At 50.2% G+C, this 27,135-nt stretch overlaps 1 protein-coding gene across 1 annotated transcript; it reads left to right on the top strand.

The window, feature by feature from the left end:
• Positions 1-27,135, top strand: LOC132322924 (L-gulonolactone oxidase-like; the record flags this gene model as incomplete). Its single annotated transcript, XM_059837669.1, has 9 exons — positions 1-126; positions 254-348; positions 3,938-4,028; positions 5,208-5,393; positions 13,859-13,966; positions 16,189-16,265; positions 21,538-21,687; positions 24,238-24,402; positions 27,045-27,135. Coding segments are annotated over 9 exons (1,089 nt in total), but the record flags the coding sequence as incomplete, so codon positions are not given.

Below are 27,135 nucleotides of genomic sequence, written 5' to 3'. Positions count from 1 at the left end.
ATCCTGGAGCTGGCCCGGCAGCGGGGGAAGAGGGTGAAGGTGGTGGGGGGCGGCCACTCCCCCTCGGACATCGCCTGCACCGACGGCTTCATGATCCACATGGGCCACCTCAACCGCGTGCTGCAGGTCAGGGCCGGAACCTTCCGGAACAACACCCCGGAAATCCCCAAAAAATTTAAAAAAAAAACCCAAAAATGAAAGGAAATCCCAAATCTCCCCAAATTTGGGGTGGGGTTGGAATTGGGATGCGCAGGTGGACAAGGAGAAGCTGCAGGTGAAGGTGGAGGCAGGGATTCTGCTCTCGGAGCTGAACCGCCAGCTGGATAAACACGGCATGGCCCTGGCCAAGTGAGCGGGAGAACGGGATAGGGATGGGAGAATGGTGGGGTAACTGTGGGATTGGGATTGGGATTGGGATTGGGATTGGGATTGGGATTGGGAATGGGATAGTGGGGTAGTGGGGTAGTGGGATAATGGGGTAAATGGGATAATGGGATAATGGGATTGGGATAATGGGATAATGGGAATGGGATAGTGGGGTAAATGGGGTAATGGGGTAAATGGGATAATGGGATAGTGGGATTGGGATTGGGATAATGGGATTAGGATAATGGGATAGTGGGATTGGGATTGGGAATGGGAATGGGAATGGGAATGGGAATGGGAATGGGAATGGGAAAGGGATTGGGATTGGGATAATAATGGGAGAATGGGATTGGGATAATGGGATAATGGGATAATGGGATAATGGGATTGGGATAATGGGATAGTGGGATAGTGGGATAGTGGGATAGTGGGATAATGGGATAGTGGGATAGTGGGAGCATGGGATAGTGGGATAATGGGATTTATAGGATAATGGGATAATGGGATAGTGGGATAGTGGGAGAATGGGATAGTGGGATTTATGGGATAATGGGATAGAGGGATAGTGGGATAATAGGATAGTGCGATAATGGGATTTTGGGATAATGGGATAATGGGATAGTGCAATAATGGGATTTTGGGATAATGGGATAATGGGATAGTGGGATAATGGGGTTGGGATTGGGATAATGGGATAATGGGATAGTGGTATAATGGGATTGGGATAATGGGAATGGGATGGGAATGGGATTGGGACTGGGATAATGGGATAATGGGATTGGGATAATGGGATAATGGGAATGCCAATGGGAATGGGAATGGGATTGGGAATGGGAATGGAATGGGATTAGGATTGGGATTGGGATAATAATGGGAGAATGGGATTGGGAGAATGGGATAGTGGGATAATGGGATTGGGATAATGGGATAATGGGATAGTGGGATAGTGGGATAGTGGGATAATGGGATTGGGATAATGGGATAATGGGATAGTGGGATTGGGAATGGGAATGGGAATGGGAATGGGATTGGCATAATAATGGGAGAATGGGATAATGGGATAATGGGATAGTGGGATAATGGGATGGGGATAATGGGATAATGGGATAGTGGGTTAGTGGGATAATGGGATTGGGATAATGGGAATGGGATGGGAATGGGATTGGGAATGGGATAATGGGATTGGGATAATGGGATAGTGGGAATGCCAATGGGAATGGGATTGGGATTGGGAATGGGATTGGGAATGGGAATGGGATGGGATTGGGAATGGGAATGGGATGGGATTGGGATTGGGATTGGGAGAATAATGGGAGAATGGGATTGGGAGAATGGGATAGTGGGATAATGGGATTGGGATAATGGGAATGGGATAATGGGAATGGGATTGGGATAATGGGATAGTGGGATAATGGGATAGTGGGACTGGGATTGGGAATGGGATTGGGATAATGGGATAGTGAGATAATGGGATTCGGATAATGGGAATGGGATAATGGGATAGTGGGATAATGGGATAATGGGAATGGGATAATGGGATAATGGGAATGGGATAATGGGATAATGGGAATGGGATAATGGGAATGGGATTGGGATTGGGAATGGGAATGGGATTGGGAATGGGGATGGGATTGGGAATGGGGATGGAAATGGGAATGGGAATGGGAGAATGGTATTGGGATAATGGGATAGTGGGAATGGGATGGGAATGGGAGAATGGGATTGGGATGATGGGATAGTGGGACAATAATGGGATTGGGAATGGGAATGGGATAGTGGGATAGAGGGATAATGGGATGGGGTAATGGGATAATAATGGGATGATGGGATAATGGGAGAATGGGATAATGGGATTGGGATTTTGGGATTGGGATAATGGGATAAGGGGATCACGGGATAATGGGATCATGGGATTGGGAATGGGATAATGGGAGTGGGATCATGGGATCATGGGATTGGGATTGGGAATGAGATAATGGGATGATAATGGGATAATAATGGGAGAATGGGATTGGGATGATGGGATGGGATAATGGGATCATGGGATGATGGGAGTATAGGATAATAATGGGATATGGGATAATGGGATCATGGGAGAATGGGAGAATGGGATTGGGATAATGGGATAATGGTTTAATGGGATTGGGAATGGGAATGGGATGGGATGGGATAGGGATTGGGATTGGGATTGGGTATGGGGGTGGGGATGGGGGTGGGGATGGGATTGGAGTTGGGAATGGAATGGGATTGGGAATGAGATGAGATTGGGAATGGGGATGGGAATGGGAATGGGAATCGGGATGGGAAGTGGAATGGGACTGGGATTGGGATGGAAATGGGGATGGGGATGGGGATGGGAATGGGATGAGATGGGATGGGATAATGGGATTAGGAGTGGGAATGGGATTGGGATGGGAATGGGATGGGATAATGGGATAATGGAATAATGGGATAATGGGATAATGGAATAATGGGATAATGGGAATAATGGGATTGGGATAATGGGGTAATGGGATTTATGGGATAGTGGGATCGTGGGATCATGGGATCATGGTGTTATGGGATAACGGGAGGATGACGGGAGAATGGGATAATGGGATAATGGGATAGTGGGATCATGGGAATGGGAGTGGGATAATGGGATAATGGGATAACGGGATTGGGAATGGGATTGTGATAATGGGATTGGGAATGGAATGGGATTGGGAATGGGATTAGGATTGGGAATGGGAGTGGGGGTGGGAATGGGAATGGGATTAGGATGGGAATGGGAATGGGAATGGGTTCAGGATCAGGATGGGAATGGGGTTGGGTTTGGGAACAGGATTGGGAATGAGATGCAGATGGGATTGGGATGGGATCGGGATCAGAATCGGGAATGGGAGTGGGAATGGGAGTGGGATGGGGAATGGGATTGGGATTGGGAATGGGATAATGGGATAAGGGATGATGGGATAATGGGATTTATGGGATAATGGGATAGTGGGATAATGGGAGAATGGGATTTATGGGATTGGGATAATGGGATGTTGGGATGTTGGGAATGGGAATAAGATTGGGATTGGGATATTGGGAATGGGATGGGAATGGAATGGGATTGGGATTGGGATAATGGGATAATGGGATAAGGGATGATGGGATAATGGGATTTATGGGATAGTGGGATAGTGGGATAATGGGAGAATGGGATTTATGGGATTGGGATAATGGGATTGGGAATGGGATGGGAATGGAATGGGAGTGGGAATGGGAATGGGATAATGGGAATGGGATTGGGATTGGGACTGGGATTGGGATTGGGAATGGGAATGGGATAATGGGATTGGGATTGGGATTGGGATTGGGATTGGGATTGGGAATGGGGATGGGAATGGGAATGGGAATGGGAATGGGAATGGGAGTGGATCCAGGTGTGATCAGGAACGGAAGCAGGAATGGATCCAGGTGGGGTCAGGATCCAGGAATGGATCCAGGTGGGATCAGGATCCAGGAATGGATCCAGGTGGGATCAGGAGCGGATCCGGGCGGGCTCCGAGGTTGGGAATCCTCACCCGAGCTGTTCCCGCCCCAGTCTGGGAGCCGTGTCCGAGGTGACGGCGGCCGGGGTCATCGGCACCGGGACCCACAACACCGGGATCCAGCACGGGATCCTGCCCACCCAGGTGGGATCCCAGACCGAAACGCCGGGAATTTTGGGGCTGGGTTTCTTTGGGAGTGCTGGGGTTCAAAATTTTTAAAAATCTCCAAAGAATTTTAAAAATTTAAAAAAAAAAAAAAATTTAAATCCCACCAAAAATTAAAAAAAAAAAAAAAACTAAAAATAATGGAAGACAAAAAAAAGGCTTCCCCAAAAAAAAAAAAAAAAAAAAAAACAACCAAAAAATCTAAAAAAAATCTAAAAAAAAATTCCAAAAAATTGAATTTTTTTCTTTTTTAAAAATCCCTAAAAAAAATCTCCTCCCAGTCCCTAAAAAAATAGAAAAAAATTACAAAAATTTTTTAAAAGTCTAAAATTTTTTTTAAAATTCAAAAAAATTCCAAAAAAATTTCAAAAGAAATTTTTAAAAAATAAAAAAAATTTAAAAAAAATAAAAATTAAAAAAATAATCCCCCTATAATTTTTTTTAAAATTATAAAAACTACAAAAAAATTTTAAAAAGAAAAAAAATTTATAATTAAAAAATCTATAATATTTTAATTTTCTTTTAATTTAAAAAAAAATCTTTAAAATCCCCTAAAAATCCCAAAAAAATTTCCAGAAAAAAAATTTTAGAATCACCAAAAAATTTTAAAAATAATAAATTCAGAAAAATAAAAAAATTTCCAAAAATTAAAAAAAATCCCTTTAAAAACCCCCCAAAATTAAAAAAAAATTTAAAAATCACAAAAAAATTTCCAAAAATACCCAAAAATATTTTTAAAAAATCATAAAAAAATTACAAAAAAAATTCCAAAAATAAATCCAAAAAATTTTTTTAAATTTTTTAAAAAACCCCCCAAAAATTACTAAAAATTCCTTAAAAAATCCAAAAAAATAATCCCAAAAATCCCCTAAAAACTCCCCAAAATTAAAAAAAAAAACTAAAAATCACAAAAAAAATTTTAAAAATATAAAAAACATTTTAAAAATCCGGAAAAAAATTTTAAAAATTTCCAAAAAAATTCCCCCAAAATTTTAAACAGATCCCCCAAAAATTCCGAAATATTCCCCAAAAATCCCCCAAAAATTCCAAATAAATTTCAAAAAAATCCCAAAAAAATCCCAAAAAATTCAAAAAAAAAATTCAAAAAAATCCCAAAAAAAATCCCCAAAAAAATCCCCAAAAAATTCCTGTCCCCAGGTGGTGGCGCTGTCGCTGCTGCTGGCCTCGGGGGAGGTTCTGGAATGTTCCGGGGCGGTGAACGCCGAGCTGTTCGGGGCGGCCCGGCTGCACCTGGGGGCACTCGGGGTGGTCCTGGACGTCACCTTCCAGTGCGTGCCCCAGTTCCGCCTGCGCGAGGTCGCCTTCCCCTCCACCCTCACCCAGGTAGGGAATTCCCAGCATTCCCAACATTCCCAACATTCCCGAAATTTCCCTGGGAACGGCGGGAAAAAATGCCGGAATTTCCTCGGGAATTCGATAAAAAATTCCGGAATTTCAAGTCAGAATTTGCTCGAGAATGAGCAAAATATTCCTGGAATTTCAGCTCAGAATATCTTCAGGAATGAGGAAAAAAATTCCTGGAATTTTCTCGGGAATCAGGAAAAGAAAAATTCCTGGAATTTTCTCGGGAATTCGATAAAAAATTCCAGAATTTCAAGTCAGAATTTGCTCAGGAATGAGGGAAAAATTCCTGGAATTTCAACTCAGAATTTCTTCAGGAATGAGGAAAAAAATTCCTGGAATTTTCTCGGGAATCAGGAAAAAAAAATTCTTGGAATTTCCTCAGGAATTCGATAAAAAATTCCGGAATTTCAAGTCAGAATTTGCTCGAGAATGAGCAAAATATTCCTGGAATTTCAGCTCAGAATTTCTTCAGGAATGAGAGAAAAATTCCTGGAATTTTCTCGGGAATCAGGAAAAAAAAATTCTTGGAATTTCCTCGAGAATTCGATAAAAAAATCCGGAATTTCAAGTCAGAATTTGCTCAGGAATGAGGAAAAAATTCCTGGAATTTCAACTCAGAATTTCTTCAGGAATGAGAGAAAAATTCCTCGAATTTTCTCTGGAATCAGGAAAAAAAAATTCCTGGAATTTCCTCGGGAATTCGATTAAAAATTCCGGAATTTCAAGTCAGAATTTGCTCAGGAATGAGCAAAATATTCCTGGAATTTCAGCTCAGAATTTCTTCAGGAATGAGCAAAATATTCCTGGAATTTTCTCGGGAATCAGGAAAAAAAAATTCTTGGAATTTCCTCGAGAATTCGATAAAAAATTCCTGGAATTTCAAGTCAGAATTTGCTCAGGAATGAGGAAAAAATTCCTGGAATTTCAAGTCAGAATTTCTTCAGGAATGAGGGAAAAATTCCTCGAATTTTATAGGGAATCAGGAAAAAAAATCCTGGAATTTCCTCGGGAATTCGATTAAAAATTCCTGGAATTTCAGCTCAGAATTTCTTCAGGAATGAGAGAAAAATTCCTGGAATTTCCTCGGGAATTCGATAAAAAATTCCGGAATTTCAAGTCAGAATTTGCTCAGGAATGAGGAAAAAATTCCTGGAATTTCAATTCAGAATTTCTTCAGGAATGAGGGAAAAATTCCTGGAATTTTCTAGGGAATCAGGAAAAAAAATCTTGGAATTTCCTTGGGAATGGGGAAAAAAAAAATCTAGGAATTCCCACTCGGAATTTCCTTGGGCAAGAGAGAAAGAATTCCTGGAATTCTGGCTGGGAATTTCCTCAGGATGGAGGGAAAAACCTCTGGGAATTCCCACTCAGAATTTTATTGGGAATGAGGGGAAAAAAATCCTGGAATTTCCTTGGGAATGCAGGAAAATTCCCAGAATTTCCTCCAGAATTTGCTCAGGAATGGAGAGAAACTCTCAGAATGTCCTGGATCTTTTCCCACATTCCCAAATCCTTTCCCGCTTTTCCCTTCTCTCCCAACCCTTTCCCTCCATCCATTCCCACATTTCCCATCCTTCCCAACCTTCCCGAATTCCTTTCCCACCTTTTCCCAAATTCCTTTCCCATTTTTCCTCCATCCTCCAGGATTTTCCCCCATCCTTTCCCACATTCCCTGGATCCTTTCCCACATTCCCAAACCCCTTTCCCACTTTTCCTGCATTTCCCAGCCCTGTTCCCTCCATCCATTCCCAACTTTTCCCATCCTTTCCCACATTCCCAAATTCCTTTCCCACTTTCCCTCCATCCTCCAAGATTTCCCCCCATCCTCTCCCCCATTCCCTCGATCTTCTCCCACATTCCCAAAATTCTTTCCCACTTTTCCCACCTCTCCCAATCCCTTCCCTCCATCCATTCCCACATTTCCCATCCTTCCCAACCTTCCCGAATTCCTTTCCCACCTTTTCCCAAATTCCTTTCCCACTTTTCCCTCCATCCTCCAGGATTTTCCCCCTATCCTGTTCCACATTCCCAAAATCCTTTCCCACATTCCCAAACCCCTTTCCCACTTTTCCTGCATTTCCCAACCCCGTTCCCTCCATCCATTCCCAACTTTCCCCATCCTTTCCCACATTTTCCATCCTCTCCCACATTCCCAAATTCCTTTCCCACTTTTCCTCCATCCTCCAAGATTTCCCCCCATCCTCTCCCCCATTCCCTGGATCTTCTCCCACATTCCCAAACCCTTTCCCACTTTTCCCACCTCTCCCAACCCTTCCCCTCCATCCATTCCCACATTTTCCATCCTCTCCCACATTCCCGAATTCCTTTCCCACATTCCCTAAATCCCTTCCCACATTTTCCTGCAGGTTCCAACCCTTTCCCTCCATCCTTTCCCCCATTCCCTGGATCCTCTCCCCCATTCCCAAACCCTCTCCCCCATTCCCTGGATCCTCTCCCCCATTCCCTGGATCCTCTCCCCCAGTCCCTGGATCCTCTCCCCCATTCCCTGGATCCTCTCCCCCATTCCCTGGATCCTCTCCCCCATTCCCTGGTTCCTCTCCCCCATTCCCAAACCCTCTCCCCCATTCCCTGGACCCTCTCCCCCATTCCCTCCATCCTCTCCCCCATTCCCTGGATCCTCTCCCCCATTCCCAAAATCCTCTCCCCCATTCCCTGGATCCTCTCCCCCATTCCCAAACCCTCTCCCCCATTCCCTGGATCCTCTCCCCCTTTCCCAAACCCTCTCCCCCATTCCCAACCCCTTTCCCACTTTCCCCCCTCCCCCAGCCCCTCCCCCCACCCCTCCCCACCTTTCCCACCCCTCCCCCACTCCCCGCATCCCCTCCCCCATTCCCTGCTCCTCTCCCCCTCCCTCCCCTCCCCCATTCCCGGCCGATCCATTCCGGAATTTTCCCCAAGGGCAGCGCTCGCCATTCCCAGATTTCCCCGGGAGCCGGGAATTGACCTTGGCCGGGAGCAGCTTTTGATTCCCGGCTTTCCATCGGCGGCCGAGCCCGGCCGGAGCCTTTGAGGGATAATTCGGGATCGGCACCGGGATAAATCGGGATCGGGATCGGGGGGAGGGGAGGGAGCGGCCCCGGAGTCCTTGGGATGGACTCGCCTCCCCCGACCTCCCCCGGGACACTCTCAGGGAGCCGGGAAAATCCTCTGGGAATGCAGCCCCCGCCCGAATTCCTGCCCACATCCCACTTTTCTGGGAATTATCCCCATTCCCTGCCTGGGGCTGGATCCAGCCCCATCCTGATTCATCCTTGGGATGGAATTTTGGGAATTTCCGACTACATTTCTCTTTTCCATCCCCAAATTCCATAAAAACCCCCTCGGGATGGATCCTGAGTGTCCTTAATTCCAAAATCCCGGAATGGTTTGGGATGGGACCCATGGATTCCTGGGATTTTCCAGCCTTTCCTTGGATCCTCTCAGGGATCCAGGGAAATCCTCTGGGAATGCAGCCCGGCCCAGAATTCCTGCCCAAATCCCGATTTTCTGGGAATTATCCCCATTCCCTGCCTGGGGCTGGATCCAGCCCCATCCCGATTCCTCCTGGAGAAGGAATTTTGGGAGCGCGCCGATGTCGGTTATTGATTATCGGTTATTGGTTATGGGTTATTGGTTATTGGATTTTTCTGGATCCCTGGGAGTGCCCAAGGAAAGGCTGGAGCAATCTTGGATCATGCGGTGGGAAAGGGATGGGATTGAAGCTCCATGGATCCCATCCCAAACCATTCCGGGATTCTGGGATCCAGCACACTCAGGATCCATCCTGTGGGATCTTTATGGAATTCTGGGATGGGGAAGGGAAGGGAGACCCTGTCAGGGGTCCCCAATTCCCAGGGAATTCCCAAAATTCCTTCCCAGAGAGGAATCTGGATGGGGCTGGATCCAAAGCCAGGCAGGGAATGGGGATAATTCCCAGGTAAATGGGATTTGGGCAGGAATTCTGGGCCAGACTGCAATTCCCAGAGGATTTCCCTGGCTCCCTGAGAGGATCCAAGGAAAGGCTGGAAAATCCCAGGAATCCATGGGTCCCATCCCAAACCATTCCGGGATTCTGGGATCCAGGACACTCAGGATCCATCCCGAGGGAGTTTTTATGGAATTCTGGGATGGAAAAGGGAAATGGAGTCGCGATTTCCCAAAATTCCATCCCAAGGATGAATCAGGATGGGGCTGGATCTAGCCCCAGGCAGGGAATGGGGATAATTCCCAGAAAATCGGGATGTGGGCAGGAATTCCCGTGGGGGCTGCATTCCCAGAGGATTTCCCTGGATCCCTGAGAGCATCCCAGGAAAGGCTGGAAAATCCCAGGAATCCGTGGGTCCCATCCCAAACCATTCCGGGATTCTGGGAATGAGGACACTCAGGATCCATCCCGAGGGATTCTTATGGGATTTGGGATGGAGAAGGGAAGCAGAGTCCCAAATTCCCAGAGAATTCCCAAAATTCCTTCTCCAGGATGAGTCGGGATGGGGCTGGATCCAGCCCCAGGCAGGGAATGGGGATAATTCCCAGAAAATCGGGATGTGGGCAGGAATTCGGGCGGGGGCTGCATTCCCAGAGGATTTTCCCGGCTCCCTGAGAGTGTCCCGGGGGAGGTCGGGGGAGGCGAATCCATCCCAAGGACTCTGGGGCCGCTCCCTCCCCCCCCCCCGATCCCGATCCCGATTTATCCCGGTGCCGATCCCGAATTATCCCTCAAAGGCTCCGGCCGGGCTCGGCCGCCGATGGAAAGCCGGGAATCAAAAGCTGCTCCCGGCCAAGGTCAATTCCCGGCTCCCGGGGAAATCTGGGAATGGCGAGCGCTGCCCTTGGGGAAAATTCCGGAACGGACCCGCCGGGAGTGGGGGAGGGGAGGGAGGGGGAGAGGTGCAGGGAATGGGGGAGGGGTGGGGGGAGTGGGGGAGGGGGTGGGAAAGGTGGGGAGGGGTGGGGGGAGGGGCTGGGGGAGGGGGGAAAAGTGGGAAAGGGTTTGGGAATGGGGGAGAGGATCCAGGGAATGGGGGAGAGGATCCAGGGAATGGGGGAGAGGATCCAGGGAATGGGGGAGAGGATCCAGGGAATGGGGGAGAGGATCCAGGGAATGGGGGAGAGGATCCGGGAATGGGGGAGAGGATCCAGGGAATGGGGGAGAGGATCCAGGGAAAGGGGGAGCGGGTCCAGGGAATGGGGGAGAGGATCCAGGGAATGTGGGAGAGGGTCCAGGGAATGGGGGAGAGGATCCCGGGAATGGGGGAGAGGATCCAGGGACTGGGGGAGAGGATCCAGGGAATGGGGGAGAGGATCCAGGGAATGGGGGGAGAGGATCCAGGGAATGGGGGAGAGGGTTTGGGAATGGGGGAGAGGATTTTGGGAATGGGGGAGAGGATCCAGGGAATGGGGGAGAGGGTCCAGGGAATGGGGGAGAGGGTCCAGGGAATGGGGGAGAGGATCCAGGGAATGGGGGAGAGGGTCCAGGGAATGGGGGAGAGGATCCAGGGAATGTGGGAGAGGGTCCAGGGAATGGGGGAGAGGATCCAGGGAATGGGGGAGAGGATCCAGGGAATGGGGGAGAGGATCCAGGGAATGGGGGAGAGGGTTTGGGAATGGGGGAGTGGGTTTGGGAATGGGGGAGAGGATCCAGGGAATGGGGGAGAGGATCCTGGGAATGGGGGAGAGGATCCAGGGAATGGGAGAGAGGATCCAGGGAATGGGGGAGAGGGTTTGGGAATGGGGGAGAGGATCCAGGGAATGGGGGAGAGGATTTTGGGAATGGGGGAGAGGATCCAGGGAATGGGGGAGAGGATCCGGGAATGGGGGAGAGGGGCTGGGAATGGGGGAAAGGATCCAGGGAATGGGGGAGAGGATCCAGGGAATGGGGGAGAGGGTTTGGGAATCGGGGAGAGGATCCAGGGAATGGGGGAGAGGATCCAGGGAATGGGGGAGAGGATCCGGGAATGGGGGAGAGGATCCAGGGAATGGGGGAGAGGATCCAGGGAATGGGGGAGAGGATTTGGGAATGGGGGAGAGGATCCAGGGAATGGGGGAGAGGATCCAGGGAATGGGGGAGAGGATCCAGGGAATGGGGGAAAAGATGGAGGGGAAATCCTGGAGGATGGAGGAAAAGTGGGAAAGGACTTTAGGAAAATGTGGGAAAGGATTTTGGGAATGTGGGAGAGGATGGGAAATGTGGGAATGGATGGGGGGAAGGGGTTGGAAGAGGGGGGAAAAGTGGGAAAGGGTTTGGGAATGTTGGAATGGATCCACAGGGAGAGGCAGGAAAAGTGGGAGGGGATCCAGGGAAAGGGTTGGGAAAGGATCCAGGAAAAATGGAAAAGATCCCGGGAATTCCCTGGAAAACAGGATTTGGGGATTCCTGGCCAGGCTGGAATTCCCAGAGAATCCCAGGAAAGGTTGGAAAATTCCAGGATTTTGGGGTTGGAGTGGGGTGGGATGGAAGGTCTGGGAATCCCAGGGGAGGAATTTTGGGATTTTGGGATCCAGGTTCCATCCCCAGGGATTTTTATGGAATTGGGGGATGGAAAAAAGAAATGGAGTCGGGAATTCCCAGGAATTCCCAAATGTCCTGGGAATAATTCATGGGAAATTTTCCTGGGATTGATTTCCTCGGCATCTTTATTGGGAATATTTCCTGGGAATAATTTCCTGGGAATATTTTCTGGGAATAATTTCCTGGGAATATTTATTGGGAATTTTTCCTGGGAATGATTTCCTGGGCATCTTTTTTGGGGGAATATATTCTGGGAATAATTTCCTGGGCATCTTTTTGAAGATTATTTTCCTGGAAGAATTTTCCTAGGAATATTTTCTGGGAATATTTTCTGGGAATGATTTCCTGGGAAAGATTTCTTGGTAATATTTCTTGGGAATAATTTCTTGGGAATATTTCCTGGGAATAATTTCTTGGGAATATTTCCTGGAAATATTTTCTGCATATCTTTTTTTGGGAATATTTTCTGGGAATAATTTCTTGGGAATATTTTCTTGGGAATAATTCCTGGGAATATTTTCTGGGAATAAATCCTGGGAATAATTTCCTGGGAATAATTTCTTGGGAATAATTTCATGGAAATATTTATTAGGAATATTTATTGGGAATAATTTCCTGGGAATATTTTCTGGGAATAAATCCTGGAATTAATTCTTGGGAATATTTCTTCTGAATATTTTCTGGGAATTTTTCCTGGGAATGATTTCCCGGGAATATTTCCTGGAAATAAATCCTGGGAATATTTCATGGGAATAGTTTCCTGGAAATAATTTCTTGGGAATATTTCCTGGGAATTTTCCCTTGGAATTTTTTCCTGGAAATATTTTATGGGAATTTTTCTTGGGAATATTTTCTGGGAATAAATTCTGGGAATAATTTTGTGGGAATTTTTCCTTGGAATTTTTCCTGGAAATATTTTATGGGAATATTTCTTGGGAATATTTTCTGGGAATAATTTCCTGGGAAAATTTATTTGGAATAATTTCTGGGGAATAATTCCTGGGAATGATTTCCTGGGAATAATTTCTTGGGAATAATTTCGGGGAATTTTTTCCTGGGAATATTTCCTGGAAATATTTCCTGGAAATATTTTGTGGGAATAATTTCCTTGGAATATTTATTGGGAATTTTTCCTGGGAATTATTTCCTGGGCGTCTTTTTTTGGGGGGAATATTTTCTGGGAATAATTTTCTGGGAATAATTTCCTGGGAATAATTTCTTGGGAATATTTCCTGGGAATTTTCCCTTGGAATTTTTCCTGGAAATATTTTATGAGAATATTTCTTTGGAATAATTTCTTGGGAATTTTTCCTGGAAATATTTTATGGGAATATTTCTTTGGAATAATGTCTTGGGAATTTTTCCTGGGAATTTTTCCTGGAAATATTTTATGGGAATATTTCTTGGGAATATTTTCTGGGAATAATTTCCTGGGAATATTTATTTGGAATAATTTCTGGGGAATAATTCCTGGGAATTTTTCCTGGGAATATTTCCTGGGAATAATTTCCTGGAAATATTTTGTGGGAATTTTTCCTGGAAATATTTCCTGGAAATATTTTGTGGGAATAATTTTCTGGGAATATTTATTGGGAATTTTTCCTGGGAATTATTTCCTGGGCATCTTTTTTGGGGGGAATATTTTCTGGGAATAATTTTCTGGGAATATTTCCTGGAAATAATTTCTTGGGAATATTTCCTGGGAATTTTCCCTTGGAATTTTTCCTGGGAATTTTCCCTTGGAATTTTTTCTGGGAATTTTTCCTGGGAATCTTTCCTGTTCAATCTCCTGTTGGACTCGATCCCCATTCCCACTGGATCCCAACCCGAATTCCCACCAGATCCCAAATTTCGGGCTCTCTCCCCATCCCCCATCATTCCCAACATTCCCACTCTGGAAAACCAGGAATAACTTTGGCCCTTCCCCATTTCCCAGGTCCTGGACGGGCTGGAGGAGCACCTGCAGAATTCCCAATATTTCCGCTTCCTCTGGTTCCCGCACACCGAGAACGTCCGCGTCATCTACCAGGACCCCACTGAGCAGGCAGGCATTCCCAACAAATTCCCGGGAATTCCAGGAGCTTGGGAAGGGATCCCAAAAAATCCCGGGAATTTCTGAGCTCCCGGCAATGCCGGGGTGGATTTGGGGTTGGAATTTCAGGAGTTTGGGAATGGATTCTGAAAAAATTCCAGGAATTTCCGAGTTCCCGGCAATGCCAGGGAGTGGAGTTTGGGTGGGAATTCCAGGATTTGGGGAATGGATCCCGAAAAATTCCCGGGAATTCCGGGAGCTTGGGAATGGATCCCGAAAAATCCCAGGAATTTCTGAGCTCCCGGCAATGCCAGGGGTGGATTTGGGGTGGGAATTTCAGGAGTTTGGGAATGGATTCTGAAAAAATTCCAGGAATTTCCGAGTTCCCGGCAATGCCAGGGAGTGGAGTTTGGGTGGGAATTCCAGGATTTGGGGAATGGATCCCGAAAAATTCCCCGGAATTCCGGGAGCTTGGATCCCAAAAAATCCCGGGAATTTCTGAGCTCCCAGCAATGCCAGGGGTGGATTTAGGGTGGGAATTTCAGGATTTGGGGAATGGAATCGGAAAAAATTCCAGGAATTTTCCAAGATCCAGCAATGCCAGGGAGTGGAGTTTGGGTGGGAATTCCAGGATTTGGGGAATGGATCCCGAAAAATTCCCGGGAATTCTGGGAGCTTGGGAATGGATCCCGAAAAATCCCTGGGAGTTCCGAGATCCCGGCAATGCCAGGGGTGGATTTGGGGTGGGAATTTCAGGAGTTTGGGAATGGATTCTGAAAAAATCCCAGGAATTTCGGAGATCCCGGCAATTCCAGGTGTGGATTTTATGCAGGAATTCCAGGATTTTGGGAGTTCCAGGATTTGGGAATGGATCCCGAAAAATTCCCCGGAATTCTGAGAGCTTGGGAATGGATCCCGAAAAATCCGGGGAATTTCAGACATCCCGGCAATGCCAGGGGTGGATTTGGGGTGGGAATTCCAGGAGTTTGGGGAATGGATTCTGAAAAAATTCCAGGAATTTTCCAAGATCCAGCAATGCCAGGGAGTGGAGTTTGGGTGGGAATTCCAAGATTTTGGGAATCCCAGGATTTTGGGAATTCCAGGAGTTTGGGGAATGGATCCCAAAAAATCCCGGGAATTTCTGAGCTCCCGGCAATGCCAGGGGTGGATTTCTGGGAAGGGATCCCCCAAAATTCCTGGGAATTCCTGAGATCCCGGCAATTCCAGGGGTGGATTTTATGCAGGAATTCCAGGATTTGAGGAATTCCAGGATTTTGGAAATGGATCCCGAAAAATTCCTGGGAATTCCTGAGATCTGGCAATTCCAGGGGTGGATTTTGGGCTGGAATTCCAGGATTTCAGGAATGGGTCTCAAAAACTTCCTGGGAATTCCAGGACTTTGGGAATGGATCCCGAAAAATCATGGGAATTTCCAAGATCCCGGCAAATCCAGGGATGGATTTTTGGGAGTGGATCCCAAAAAATCTTGGGAATTTCCGAGCTCCCAGCAATTCTAGGTGTGGATTTTATGCAGGAATTTCAAGATTTTGGGAATTCCAAGATTTTGGGAATGGATCCAAAAAAATCCTGGGAATTTCCATGTTCTTGGCAATTCCAGGGGTGGATTTTGGGTGGGAATTCCAGGATTTTGGGAATGGATCCTGAAAAATTCCCAGGAATTCTGAGAGCTTGGGAATGGATCCCAAAAAATCCCGGGAATTTCTGAGCTCCCGGCAATGCCAGGGGTGGATTTTTGGGAATGGATCCCCCAAAATTCCTGGGAATTCCTGAGATCCCGGCAATTCCAGGGGTGGATTTTATGCAGGAATTCCAGGATTTGAGGAATTCCAGGAATTTGGAAATTGATCCCAAAAAATTCTGGGAATTTCTGAGCTCCCAGCAATGACAGGAGTGGATTTTTGGGTGGGAATTCCGGGATTTTGGGAACGGATCCTGAAAAATCCTAGGAATTCCCAAGATCTGGCAATTTCAGGGGTAGATTTTTGGGTTGGAATTCCAAGATTTTGGGAACGGGCTCTGGGAATTTTTTGGGAGCTCTGGGTTTTGCCCCACCACGGAAAATTTGGAATTTTGGGATCCCGGGATTCTCCAACCCCCCTCTGCCAGGTGGATCCTGCCCCTCCATTCCCACTTTTCCCAATCCCTGAAATCCCTGGTATTCCTGAAATTCCTGGAATTCCTGAAATTCCGTGGTTTTCCCGTGGGATTTGCAGCCTCCCAGCTCCTCCTCCAGCTGGTTTTGGGATTACGCCGTGGGATATCATCTCCTGGAATTCCTGCTCTGGATCAGGTAGGAAAAACCCTAAAATCCCAAATCCCAAAAATCCCCCAAATCCCCAAAAATCCTGAAAATTCAGAAAAATCACAAAAATCCTGAATCCTCCAAACCCCAAATTCCAAATCCCAAAATCCCAAATCCCAAAAATCCCAAATCTCAAAAATCCCAAGTCCCCTATACCCCAAATCCCAAAAATCCCAATTTTCAAATCCCAAATCCCAACTCCCAAATCCCAAAAGTCCCCACAATCCCAAAAATCCCCCAAATCCCAAAAATCCCAAAGTCCAAACCCCAGATTCCAAGTCCCAAATCCCCAAAAATCCTGAAAATTCAGAAAAATCACAAAAATCCCAAATCCTCAAACTCCAAATTCCAAATCCCAAAAATCCCAAAAATCCCAAAAATCCCAAATCTCAAAAATCCCAACGCCCAAACATCCCAAAAGTTCCAAAAATCCCAAAAATCCTCAAACTCCAAATTCCAAATCTCAAAAATCCCAAATCCCAAATTCCAGCTCCCAAATCCCAAAAATCCCGGAAATTTAAAAAAATGAAAAACCCCAAAATTCCCAAATCCTCAAAACCCCAAATCCAAAAAATCCCAAAAATCCCCAAGTCCAAACCACAAATTCCAAGTCCCAAATCCCCAAAATCCTGAAAATTCAGAAAAATCACAAAAATCCCAAATCCTCCAAACCCCAGATCCCAAATCCCAAAAATCCCGAATCCCAACTCCCAAATCCCAAAAGTTCCCAAAATCCCAAAAATCCTCAACATCCAAATCCCTGAACTCCAAAAATCCCCCAAATCCCAAATTTCAGCACCCAAATCCCAAAAATCCCAAAAATTCAAAAGTCAAATCCCCCAAACCCCAAATCCCAAATCCCAAATTCCCAAACTCCAAACCCCAAACTCCAAAAATCCCAAATTCCTGAACCCCAAATCCCAAATTCCCAATCCCAAATCCTGACCAGTTTATCCTGGAAAGTGATGGAACCCTGGGAAAAGGACGGGATCAGCGGGATCGGGTTTGGGGTCGGGATCGGGTTTGGGATCGGGATTGGAATTGGGATTGGGACTGGGACTGGGGTTGGGATTGGGGTTGGGATTGGGATCGAGATTGGGACTGGGATTGGGATCAGGACGGGGTTTGGGATTGGGATTGGGAATGGGATCAGGATCAGGATCAGGATTGGGACCAAAATTGGGATTTGGGATTGGGATCGGGATCAGGATCGGGACTGGGATTGGGATTGGGATCATTGCAATTGGGATCAGGACGGGGTTTGGGATTGGGATTGGGAATGGGATCAGGATCAGGATCAGGATTGGGACCAAAATTGGGATTTGGGATTGGGATCGGGATCAGGATCGGGATCGGGATCGGGATTGGGATTGGGATTGGGATCATTGCAATTGGGATCGGGATCGAGGTTTGGGATTGGGATTGGGATCAGGATCAGGATCAGGATTGGGACCAAAATCGGGATTTGGGATTGGGATGAGGATGGGGTTTGGGATTGGGATTGGGATTGAGATCGGGATTGGGATAAGGATCAAGATCGGGATTGCCATCAAGATTGGGATTGGGATCAGGATCGGGATGGGATTTGGGATTGGGATCAGGTTTGGGATCGGGATGGGGATTGGGATCATTGCAATTGGGATTGGGATTGGGGTTTGGTTTTGGGATTTGGGTCAGGATTGGGATTGGGGTTGGGCTGGGGAATGGGATCAGGATCGGGATCAGGACTGGGATCAGGATCGGGATTGGGATTGGCATCGGGATTGGGATAAAGATCAAGATTGGGATCAGGATTGGGATCGGGAATGGGATCGGCATGGGGATTGGGGTTGGAATCAGGATCGGGATTGGGATTAGGATTGGGGCCAGGATCGGGAGCGTTGGTATTGAGACTGGGATCGGGATCAGGATTGGGATTGGGATCGGGACTGGGATCAGTATTGAGATGGGATCGGGATCAATATCGGGATCAGGATTAGGATTGGGATGAGGATTGAGATTTGGATCGGGATTGGGATTGGGATTGGGATCGGGATCCGGACTGGGATCAGGATTGGGATCGGGATCATTGGGGTCAGGATTGGGATCAGGATTGGAATTGGGGTTGGGATGGGGTTGGGATTGGGGTTGGGATCAGGGTTGAGATTGGGATCAGGTTTGGGATTGGGATTGGGATCATTGGGGTCAGGATTGGGATCAGGATTGGAATTGGGATTTGGATCAGGATTGGATTTGGGGTTGGGATCGGGGTTGGGATTGGGATCAGGACTGGGATCAGGATTGGGATCAGGATTAGGATCAGGATCGGGATGGGGGTTGCTATCCGGATTAGGATTGGGATCAGGGTTGGGACTGGGATCGGGACTGGGACCAGGATCAGGATTGGGATCAGGGTTGGGATCAGGATTTCCCAAGCCTGGTTTTATCCCGATTTCCTCCCCGTGCTGGGATTTTTTTGGGATTTTTTAGGGATCATTCCTATCCCCGGGAAAAGAGGAATTTTGGGAATTGCAGCTTTTCCAGGGATGGGATTCCCGCCTGCGGCTTCGCTGCCCTCTGGTGTCCACAGAAATCCCGGAATTTTTTCCAGCTGGAAAAAACAAATCCAGGAATTTTCCCAGCCCCGAATTTCGTGGATTCATGGAATTTTGGGGGGCTGGAAAATCCAAAGCTGGGATTTTTTTCCATGTCCTGAATTTTGTGGATTCATGGAATTTTTTCCGGCTGGAAAAACCAAATCCAGGAATTTTCCCAAGGCACAAGTTTCTTGGATTAATGAAATTTTTTGGGGCTGGAAATTCCAAATCCAGGAATTTTCCCAAGACACAAATTTCATGGATTCATGGAATTTTTTGGGGCTGGAAAACCAAATCCAGGAATTTGCCCAAGGCACAAATTTCATGGATTCATGGAATTTTTTGGGCTGGAAAAGCCGAATCCAAGGATTCTCCCAGCCTTGATGCGTGTCTGGAATTTCGTGGATTTGAAATTCCAAAAAAATTTCCAACCCTTGTCCCGAGCTGGGAATGTGGGAGCCGAGGAGAATTTTTGGGGATGGATTTGGGTGTGGGAATGTCCCGAGAATCGGGATCTGAAAGGATCCAGAGGATTTGGAAATGAGGGATTTTAGGGAAAAGACGGATTTTGGGAAATCTTGGAATTCTGTCAAGGGATCCAAGCGTATTCCCTCCAAAAAAAAAAAGGGGGAGAATGGAATATAGGGATGGAATTCCTGGCTGGGCTGGAATTCCCAGAGAATCCCTGGGAGTGTCCAAGGAAATCTTGGAAAGATTTGGGATCATGGGAGGTGTCGGGATTGGAATGGGATGGGATTGGAGGTCCGTGGATCCAAAGATTTCTGGGATTCTGAGATCCAGGACATTCAGGATCCATCCCGAGGGATTTTGACGGAATTTGGGGATGGGAAAGAGAAGTGGAGTCCTGAATTCCCAGGGAATTCCCAAAATTCCTTCCTGGAGCAGAACCAGGATGGGATGGGATGGGATTGAAAATCCATGGATCCCGTCCAGGATTCTGGGATCCAGGATCCATCCCGAGGGATTTTGATGGAATTTGGGGATGGGAAAGAGAAGTGGAGTCCCGAATTCCCAGGGAATTCCCAAAATTCCTTCCTGAAAAGGAACCGGGATGGGATTGAAAATCCATGGATCCCATCCAAAGAATTCCAGGATTCTGGATCCAGGATCCATCCCGAGGGATTTTGATGGAATCTGGGGATGGGAAAGAGAAGTGGAGTCCTGAATTCCCAGGGAATTCCCAAAATTCCTTCCTGGAGCAGAACTAGGATGGGATGGGATGGGATTGAAAATCCATGGATCCCGTCCAGGATTCTGGGATCCAGGATCCATCCCGAGGGATTTTGATGGAATTTGGGGATGGGAAAGAGAAGTGGAGTCCCGAATTCCCAGGGAATTACCAAAATTCCTTCCTGGAGGGGAACCGGGATGGGATTGAAAATCCATGGATCCCATCCAAAGAATTCCAGGATTCTGGGATCCAGGATCCATCCCGAGGGATTTTGATGGAATCTGGGGATGGGAAAGAGAAGTGGAGTCCTGAATTCCCAGGGAATTCCCAAAATTCCTTCCTGGAGCAGAACTAGGATGGGATGGGATGGGATTGAAAATCCATGGATCCCGTCCAGGATTCTGGGATCCAGGATCCATCCCGAGGGATTTTGATGGAATTTGGGGATGGGAAAGAGAAGTGGAGTCCCGAATTCCCAGGGAATTCCCAAAATTCCTTCCTGAAAAGGAACCGGGATGGGATTGAAAATCCATGGATCCCATCCAAAGAATTCCAGGATTCTGGATCCAGGATCCATTCTGAGGGATTTTGATGGAATTTGGGGATGGGAAAGAGAAGTGGAGTCCCGAATTCCCAGGGAATTCCCAAAATTCCTTCCTGGAGCAGAACCAGGATGGGATGGGATGGGATTGAAAATCCATGGATCCTGTCCAGGATTCTGGGATCCAGGATCCATCCCAAGGGATTTTGATGGAATTTGGAGATGGAAAAGAGAAGTGGAGTCCCAAATTCCCAGGGAATTCCCAAAATTCCTTCCTGGAGGGGAACCGGGATGGGATTGAAAATCCATGGATCCCATCCAAAGAATTCCAGGATTCTGGGATCCAGGATCCATCCCGAGGGATTTTAATGGAATTTGGGGATGGAAAAGAGAAGTGGAGTCCCGAATTCCCAGGGAATTCCCAAAATTCCTTCCTGAAAAGGAACCAGGATGGGATGGGATGGGATTGAAAATCCATGGATCCCGTCCAGGATTCTGGGATCCAGGATCCATCCCGAGGGATTTTAATGGAATTTGGGGATGGGAAAGAGAAGTGGAGTCCCGAATTCCCAGGGAATTCCCAAAATTCCTTCCTGAAAAGGAACCGGGATGGGATTGAAAATCCATGGATCCTGTCCAGGATTCTGGGATCCAGGATCCATCCTGAGGGATTTTGACGGAATTTGGGGATGGAAAAGAAAAGTGCAGCCCCAAATTCCCAGGGAATTCCCAAAATCCCTTCTCAAGGAGGAGCCGGGATGGGGCTGGATCCAAACCCAGGCTGAGAATTCCCTGGGAAAACCGGAGCAATGCAATCTGGGAAGGAATTCCCAACCAATTCCCCAGATTCCTGAGAGCCTCCAAGGAAACCTCGGAATCTTTCCCTGCCCTCGGTGGATTTTTGGGAAGCGGTTCCGGGGCTGAATTCCCGGTTTTTTCCCCTCCTGGCAGCTCCTTCTTTCCGAGCCTGGTGGTTTGGATCAACCGCGTCTTCTTCCGGCTCCTCTTCAGCTCCCGCTCGGAGAACGTCGACCGCAGCCACCGCGTCCTCAACTACGAGTGCCGCTTCCGCCAGCACGTCCAGGACTGGGCCATCCCCATGTAATCCCCAAATCCCCATGGGAATTCCCAAATCCCAGTCCAGGGCTGGGCCATCCCCATGGAATCCCCAAATCCCCGTGGGAATTCCCAAATCCCACTCCAGGGCTGGGCCATCCCCATGTAATCCCCAAATCCCCATGGGAATTCCCATGGGAATCCCCAAATCCCAGTCCAGGACTGGGATGTCCCCATGGGAATTCCCAAATCCCAGGCCAGGGCTGAGCCATCCCCATGGAATCCCCAAATCCCCAGGGAATTCCCGTGGGAATCCCCAAATCCCTGTCCAGGGCTGGGCCATCCCCATGGAATTCCCAAATCCCCATGGGAATTCCCGTGGGAATTCCCAAATCCCAGTCCAGGACTGGGCCATCCCCATGGAATCCCCAAATCCCCGTGGGAATTCCCAAATCCCACTCCAGGACTGGGCCATCCTCATGGAATCCCCAAATCCCCGGGGGAATTCCCAAATCCCAGTCCAGGGCTGGGCCATCCCCATGGAATCCCCAAATCCCCGGGGGAATCCCCAAATCCCACTCCAGGACTGGGCCATCCCCATGGAATCCCCAAATCCCAGTCCAGGACTGGGCCATCCCCATGGAATCCCTGCTGAATTCCCATGGGAATTCCCAGATCCCAGTCCAGGACTGGGCCATCCCCATGTTATTCCCAAATCCCGCTCGTTTTCCATGGAAATCCCAATTCCCAGTTCATTCCCGAGGGAATTCCCTGATCCCAGTCCAGGATTGAGCCATCCCCAAGTAATTCCATGATCCCAGTCCATTTTCATGGGAATTCCCAGATCCCAATCCAGGATTGGGCCATTCCCAAGTGACTCCCAAATCCCGGTCCTTTCCCAAGGAAATTCCATGATCCCAGTCCATCCCCAAGGAAATTCCTGGATTTCAGTCCAGGATTGGGCCATTCCCAAGGAAATTCCCAGATCTTGGTCCTTTTCCATGGGAATTCCCAAATCCCAGCCTAGGACTGGCCCATCCCCATGGAATTCCCAAATTCCCGCTCCGTTCCCGTGGGAATTCCCAAATCTCAGTCCATTCCCATGGAAATTCCCAGATCCCAGTCCAGGACTGGACCATCCCCATGGAATTCCCGAATCCCTGCTGAATTTCCGTGGGAATTCCCAAATCCCAGTCCTTTTCCATGGGAATTTCCAAATCCCACTCCAGGATTGGCCCATCCCCAAGGTAATTCCCAAATCCTGGTCCATTCCCATGGGAATTCCCTGATCCCAGTCCAGGACTGGGCCCATCCCCGAATCCTGCTTCTTTCCTGTGGGAATTCTGAGATCCCAATCCAGGATTGTGCCCATTCCCATGGAATTCCCAAATCCCGCTCCTTTTCCATGGGAATTCCCAAATCCCTGTCCATTCCCGTGGGAATTCCCGGATCCCAGTCCAGGATTGGGCCAATCCCAAGGGAATTCCCAGATCCCAGTCCAGGATTGGGCCAATCCCAAAGGAATTCCCGGATCCCAGTCCAGGATTGGGCCAATCCCAAGGGAATTCCCGGATCCCAGTCCAGGATCGGACCATCCCCATGGGAATTCCCGGATCCCAGTCCAGGATTGGGCCAATCCCAAGGGAATTCCCGGATCCCAGTCCATTCCCACGGGAATTCCCAGATCCCAGTCCAGGATCGGACCATCCCCATGGGAATTCCTGGATCCCGTTCCTTTCCTGGGATCTTCTCAATCCCAGAATTCCCTGGATGAGGAACATTCCCATGGGAAGAGGGATCTGCCATGGGGTCACCATTCCCACCGGGAATAGTTCCCTGGGGATCCCTGCAGATCCCAACCCTGGGATCCCAAACCCACCCCATTCCAAACCCTGTGTGATCCCATGGGAGGAACATTCCAGAACATTCCAGGATTTCCATGGGCTGGAGATCCCTGCAGATCCCAAACCCGTGGGGAGAGGGATCTGCCGTGGGGTTCACATTTCCCACCAGGAATCTGGGCATGGGGATCTCTCCAGATCCCAACTCCTGGATTCCAAACCCCGTGTGATCCCACGGGAGGAACATTCCAGAACATTCCCAGAATTCCATGGGCGGGAGATCCCTGCAGATCCCAAACCCATGGGAAGAGGGATCTGCCATGGGTTCACCATTCCCATTGGGAATCTGGGCACCGGGATCCCTCCAGATCCCAGCTCCAGGATCCCAAACCCATTCCTTGTCCCATCCAATTTTTGGGATCTTTTCAATCCCAGAATTCCCTGGATGAGGAACAAATCCATGGAAAAAGGGATCTGGAGTGGGTTCACCATTCCCACCGGGAATCTTTCCATGGAGATCCCTCCAGATCCCAAATCCCGGATCCCAAACCCTGTGCAATCCCACGGGAAGAACATTCCAGAACATTCCCAGAACTCCAGGGGCTGGAGATCCCTGCAGATCCCAGTCCTGGATCCCAAACCCCTCCCATTCCAAACCCCACGGGAGGAACATTCCGGAACATTCCGGAGCGTTCCCGGGGCGGGGATCGATTCCGGGGTGGTTTTTTTTCTCTCCCCCCCGCCCCGGGATCAGCGGGAGCACGCGGGCGGCGCTGCTGGAGCTGAAGGCGGCGCTGGATCGGGATCCCGGGATCGGCGCCCACTTCCCGGTGGAGATCCGCTTCTGCCGGCGCGACGAGATCCCGCTGAGCCCCTGCTTCCGGCGCGACAGCTGCTACATCAACGTCATCATGTACAGGTGGGGGGTCCCAGATCCCGGGATCCACCCGAGGGATCCGCCCCGGGAATCTGGGAACCTGGGAGTGGCAATTGGACGGATCCGGCCCCGGGATCCACTCGCAGGAATTTGGGAACTCGGGAGCGGGAATTGGACGGATCCGGCCCCAGGATCCACCCCCGGATCCACCCCTGGAATCCACTCTGGGATCCACTGCTACATCAACGTCGTCATGTACGGTGGGGGGGGGGGGGGGGTGTCCCAGATCCCGGGATCCGCCCCGGGAATCTGGAAACTTGGGAGTGGGAATTGGACAGACCCACCCTCGGGATCCAACCCGGGAATCTGAGAACTCAGGAGTGGGAATCAGACGGATCCGGCCCCGGGATCCACCCCCAGATCCACCCCTGGAATCCACTCTGGGATCCACTGCTACATCAACGTCGTCATGTACGGTGGGAGGGGGTGTGTCCCAGATCCCGGGATCCGCCCCGGGAATCTGGAAACTTGGGAGTGGGAATTGGACGGACCCACCCTCGGGATCCACTCCCAGGAATCTGAGAACTCAGGAGTGGGAATCAGACGGATCCGGCCCGGGGATCCACCCCCAGATCCACCCCCGGAATCCACTCTGGGATCCACTGCTACATCATGTACAGGTGGGGGGGGGGGGTGTCTCAGATCCCAGGATCCACCCTCGGGATCCTCCCCGGGAATCTGGAAACTTGGGAGTGGGAATTGGACGGACCCACCCTCGGGATCCAACCCGGGAATCTGAGAACTCAGGAGTGGGAATCAGACGGATCCGGCCCCGGGATCCACCCCTGGATCCGCCCCCAGGCCCCAGCCCTGGGATCTGCTCCGGGAATTTGGGAACCCGGGAATGGGAATCAGATAGATCCAGCCCTGGGATCCGCTCCCAGGATCCACCCCAGGAATTTGGGAAGCCAGGAGTGGGAATCAGCCAGATCCGGCCCTGGGATCCACCCCTGGGATCCCCAATTCCTGGGGCTGGATCCCAGGAGTGGATCCCAGAGTGGATCCTGGCAGAGCTCCCGGGAGTGGATCCTGGCTGATTCCTGATCCCCCTCCTCTGATCCCGAAATCACGGAGTGGATCCCGGGGTGGGGTGGGGGATTTCCCCGGGTGGATCCAGCAGGTCCCCAATCCTGGGATCCCCAATTCCCGGGGCTGGATGCCAGGCTGGATCCCAGCAGTGGATCCCCGATGTGATCATTCCCGATCCCCGTGTCTCCCTCAGGCCGTAGGGGCGGGAGGTGCCGCGGGGCCGCTATTGGCTGATCTCACGGGGGGTGGATCCCAGGGGTGGATCCGGCTGATTCCCGCTCCCAGGACCCCGAATTCCCAGAGGGGATCCCAGGGGTGGATCCCGGGGCTGGATCTGGCTGACTGCCACTCCTGGGAACCCGAATCCCTGTGGTTGATCCCAGGGGTGGATCCTGGCCGTGGATCCAGCCGATTCCCAGTCCCGGGATCCCAAATTCCCGGGGCTGGATCCCGGGGTGGATCCCAGGGGTGGATCCCCGCTCTGATTCCCGATCCCTCCCCGGCAGGCCGTACGGGCCGCTATTGGCTGATCCTGGGGGGGGGTGGGGGTGGATCCCGGGGGTGGATCCCGGGGGTGGATCCCGGGGGTGGATCCCGGGGCGGATCCCTGATTCCCGCAGTGGATCCCTGTCTGGGCCAGGCCGTACGGGCGGGAGGCGCCGCGGGGCCGCTATTGGCTGATCCTGGGGGGGGTGGGGGTGGATCCCGGGGTGGATCCCGGGGGTGGATCCCGGGGTGGATCCCGGGGGTGGATCCCCCGGAGCGGATCCCTGAATCCAGTGGTAGATCCCTGTCTGGGCCAGGCCGTACAGGCGGGAGGCGCCGCGGGGCCGCTATTGGCTGATCCTGGGGGGGGTGGGGGTGGATCCCAGGGGTGGATCCCGGGGGTGGATCCCGGGGCGGATCCCTGATTCCCGCGGTGGATCCCTGTCTGGGCCAGGCCGTACGGGCGGGAGGCGCCGCGGGGCCGCTATTGGCTGATCCTGGGGGGGGTGCGGGTGGATCCCGGGGGTGGATCCCGGGGCGGATCCCTGATTCCCGCGGTGGATCCCTGTCTGGGCCAGGCCGTACGGGCGGGAGGCGCCGCGGGGCCGCTATTGGCTGATCCTGGGGGGGGTGCGGGTGGATCCCGGGGGTGGATCCCGGGGCGGATCCCTGATTCCTGCGGTGGATCCCTGTCTGGGCCAGGCCGTACGGGCGGGAGGCGCCGCAGGGCCGCTATTGGCTGATCCTGGGGGGGGGGGGGGTGTGTGGATCCCGGGGGTGGATCCCGGGGTGGATCCCGGAGCGGATCCCTGATTCCCGCGGTGGATCCCTGTCTGGGCCAGGCCGTACGGGCGGGAGGCGCCGCGGGGCCGCTATTGGCTGATCCTGGGGGGGTGGATCCCGGGGATGGATCCCGGGGGTGGATCCCCGAGCGGATCCCTGATTCCCGCGGTGGATCCCTGTCTGGGCCAGGCCGTACGGGAGGGAGGCGCCGCGGGGCCGCTATTGGCTGATCCTGGGGGTGGTGGGGGTGGATCCCGGGGGTGGATCCCGGGGGTGGATCCCGGGGCGGATCCCTGATTCCCACGGTGGATCCCTGTCTGGGCCAGGCCGTACGGGCGGGAGGCGCCGCGGGGCCGCTATTGGCTGCTCTACGAGGGGATCATGCGCCGGCACGGCGGGAGACCCCACTGGGCCAAG

Source organism: Haemorhous mexicanus, unplaced genomic scaffold, assembly GCF_027477595.1.
Source record: "Haemorhous mexicanus isolate bHaeMex1 unplaced genomic scaffold, bHaeMex1.pri scaffold_209_ctg1, whole genome shotgun sequence".
Lineage (NCBI taxonomy): Eukaryota > Metazoa > Chordata > Aves > Passeriformes > Fringillidae > Haemorhous > Haemorhous mexicanus.
The sequence above is the reverse complement of the archived record's forward strand: the minus strand, read 5'-3'. Positions and strand labels throughout refer to the sequence as shown.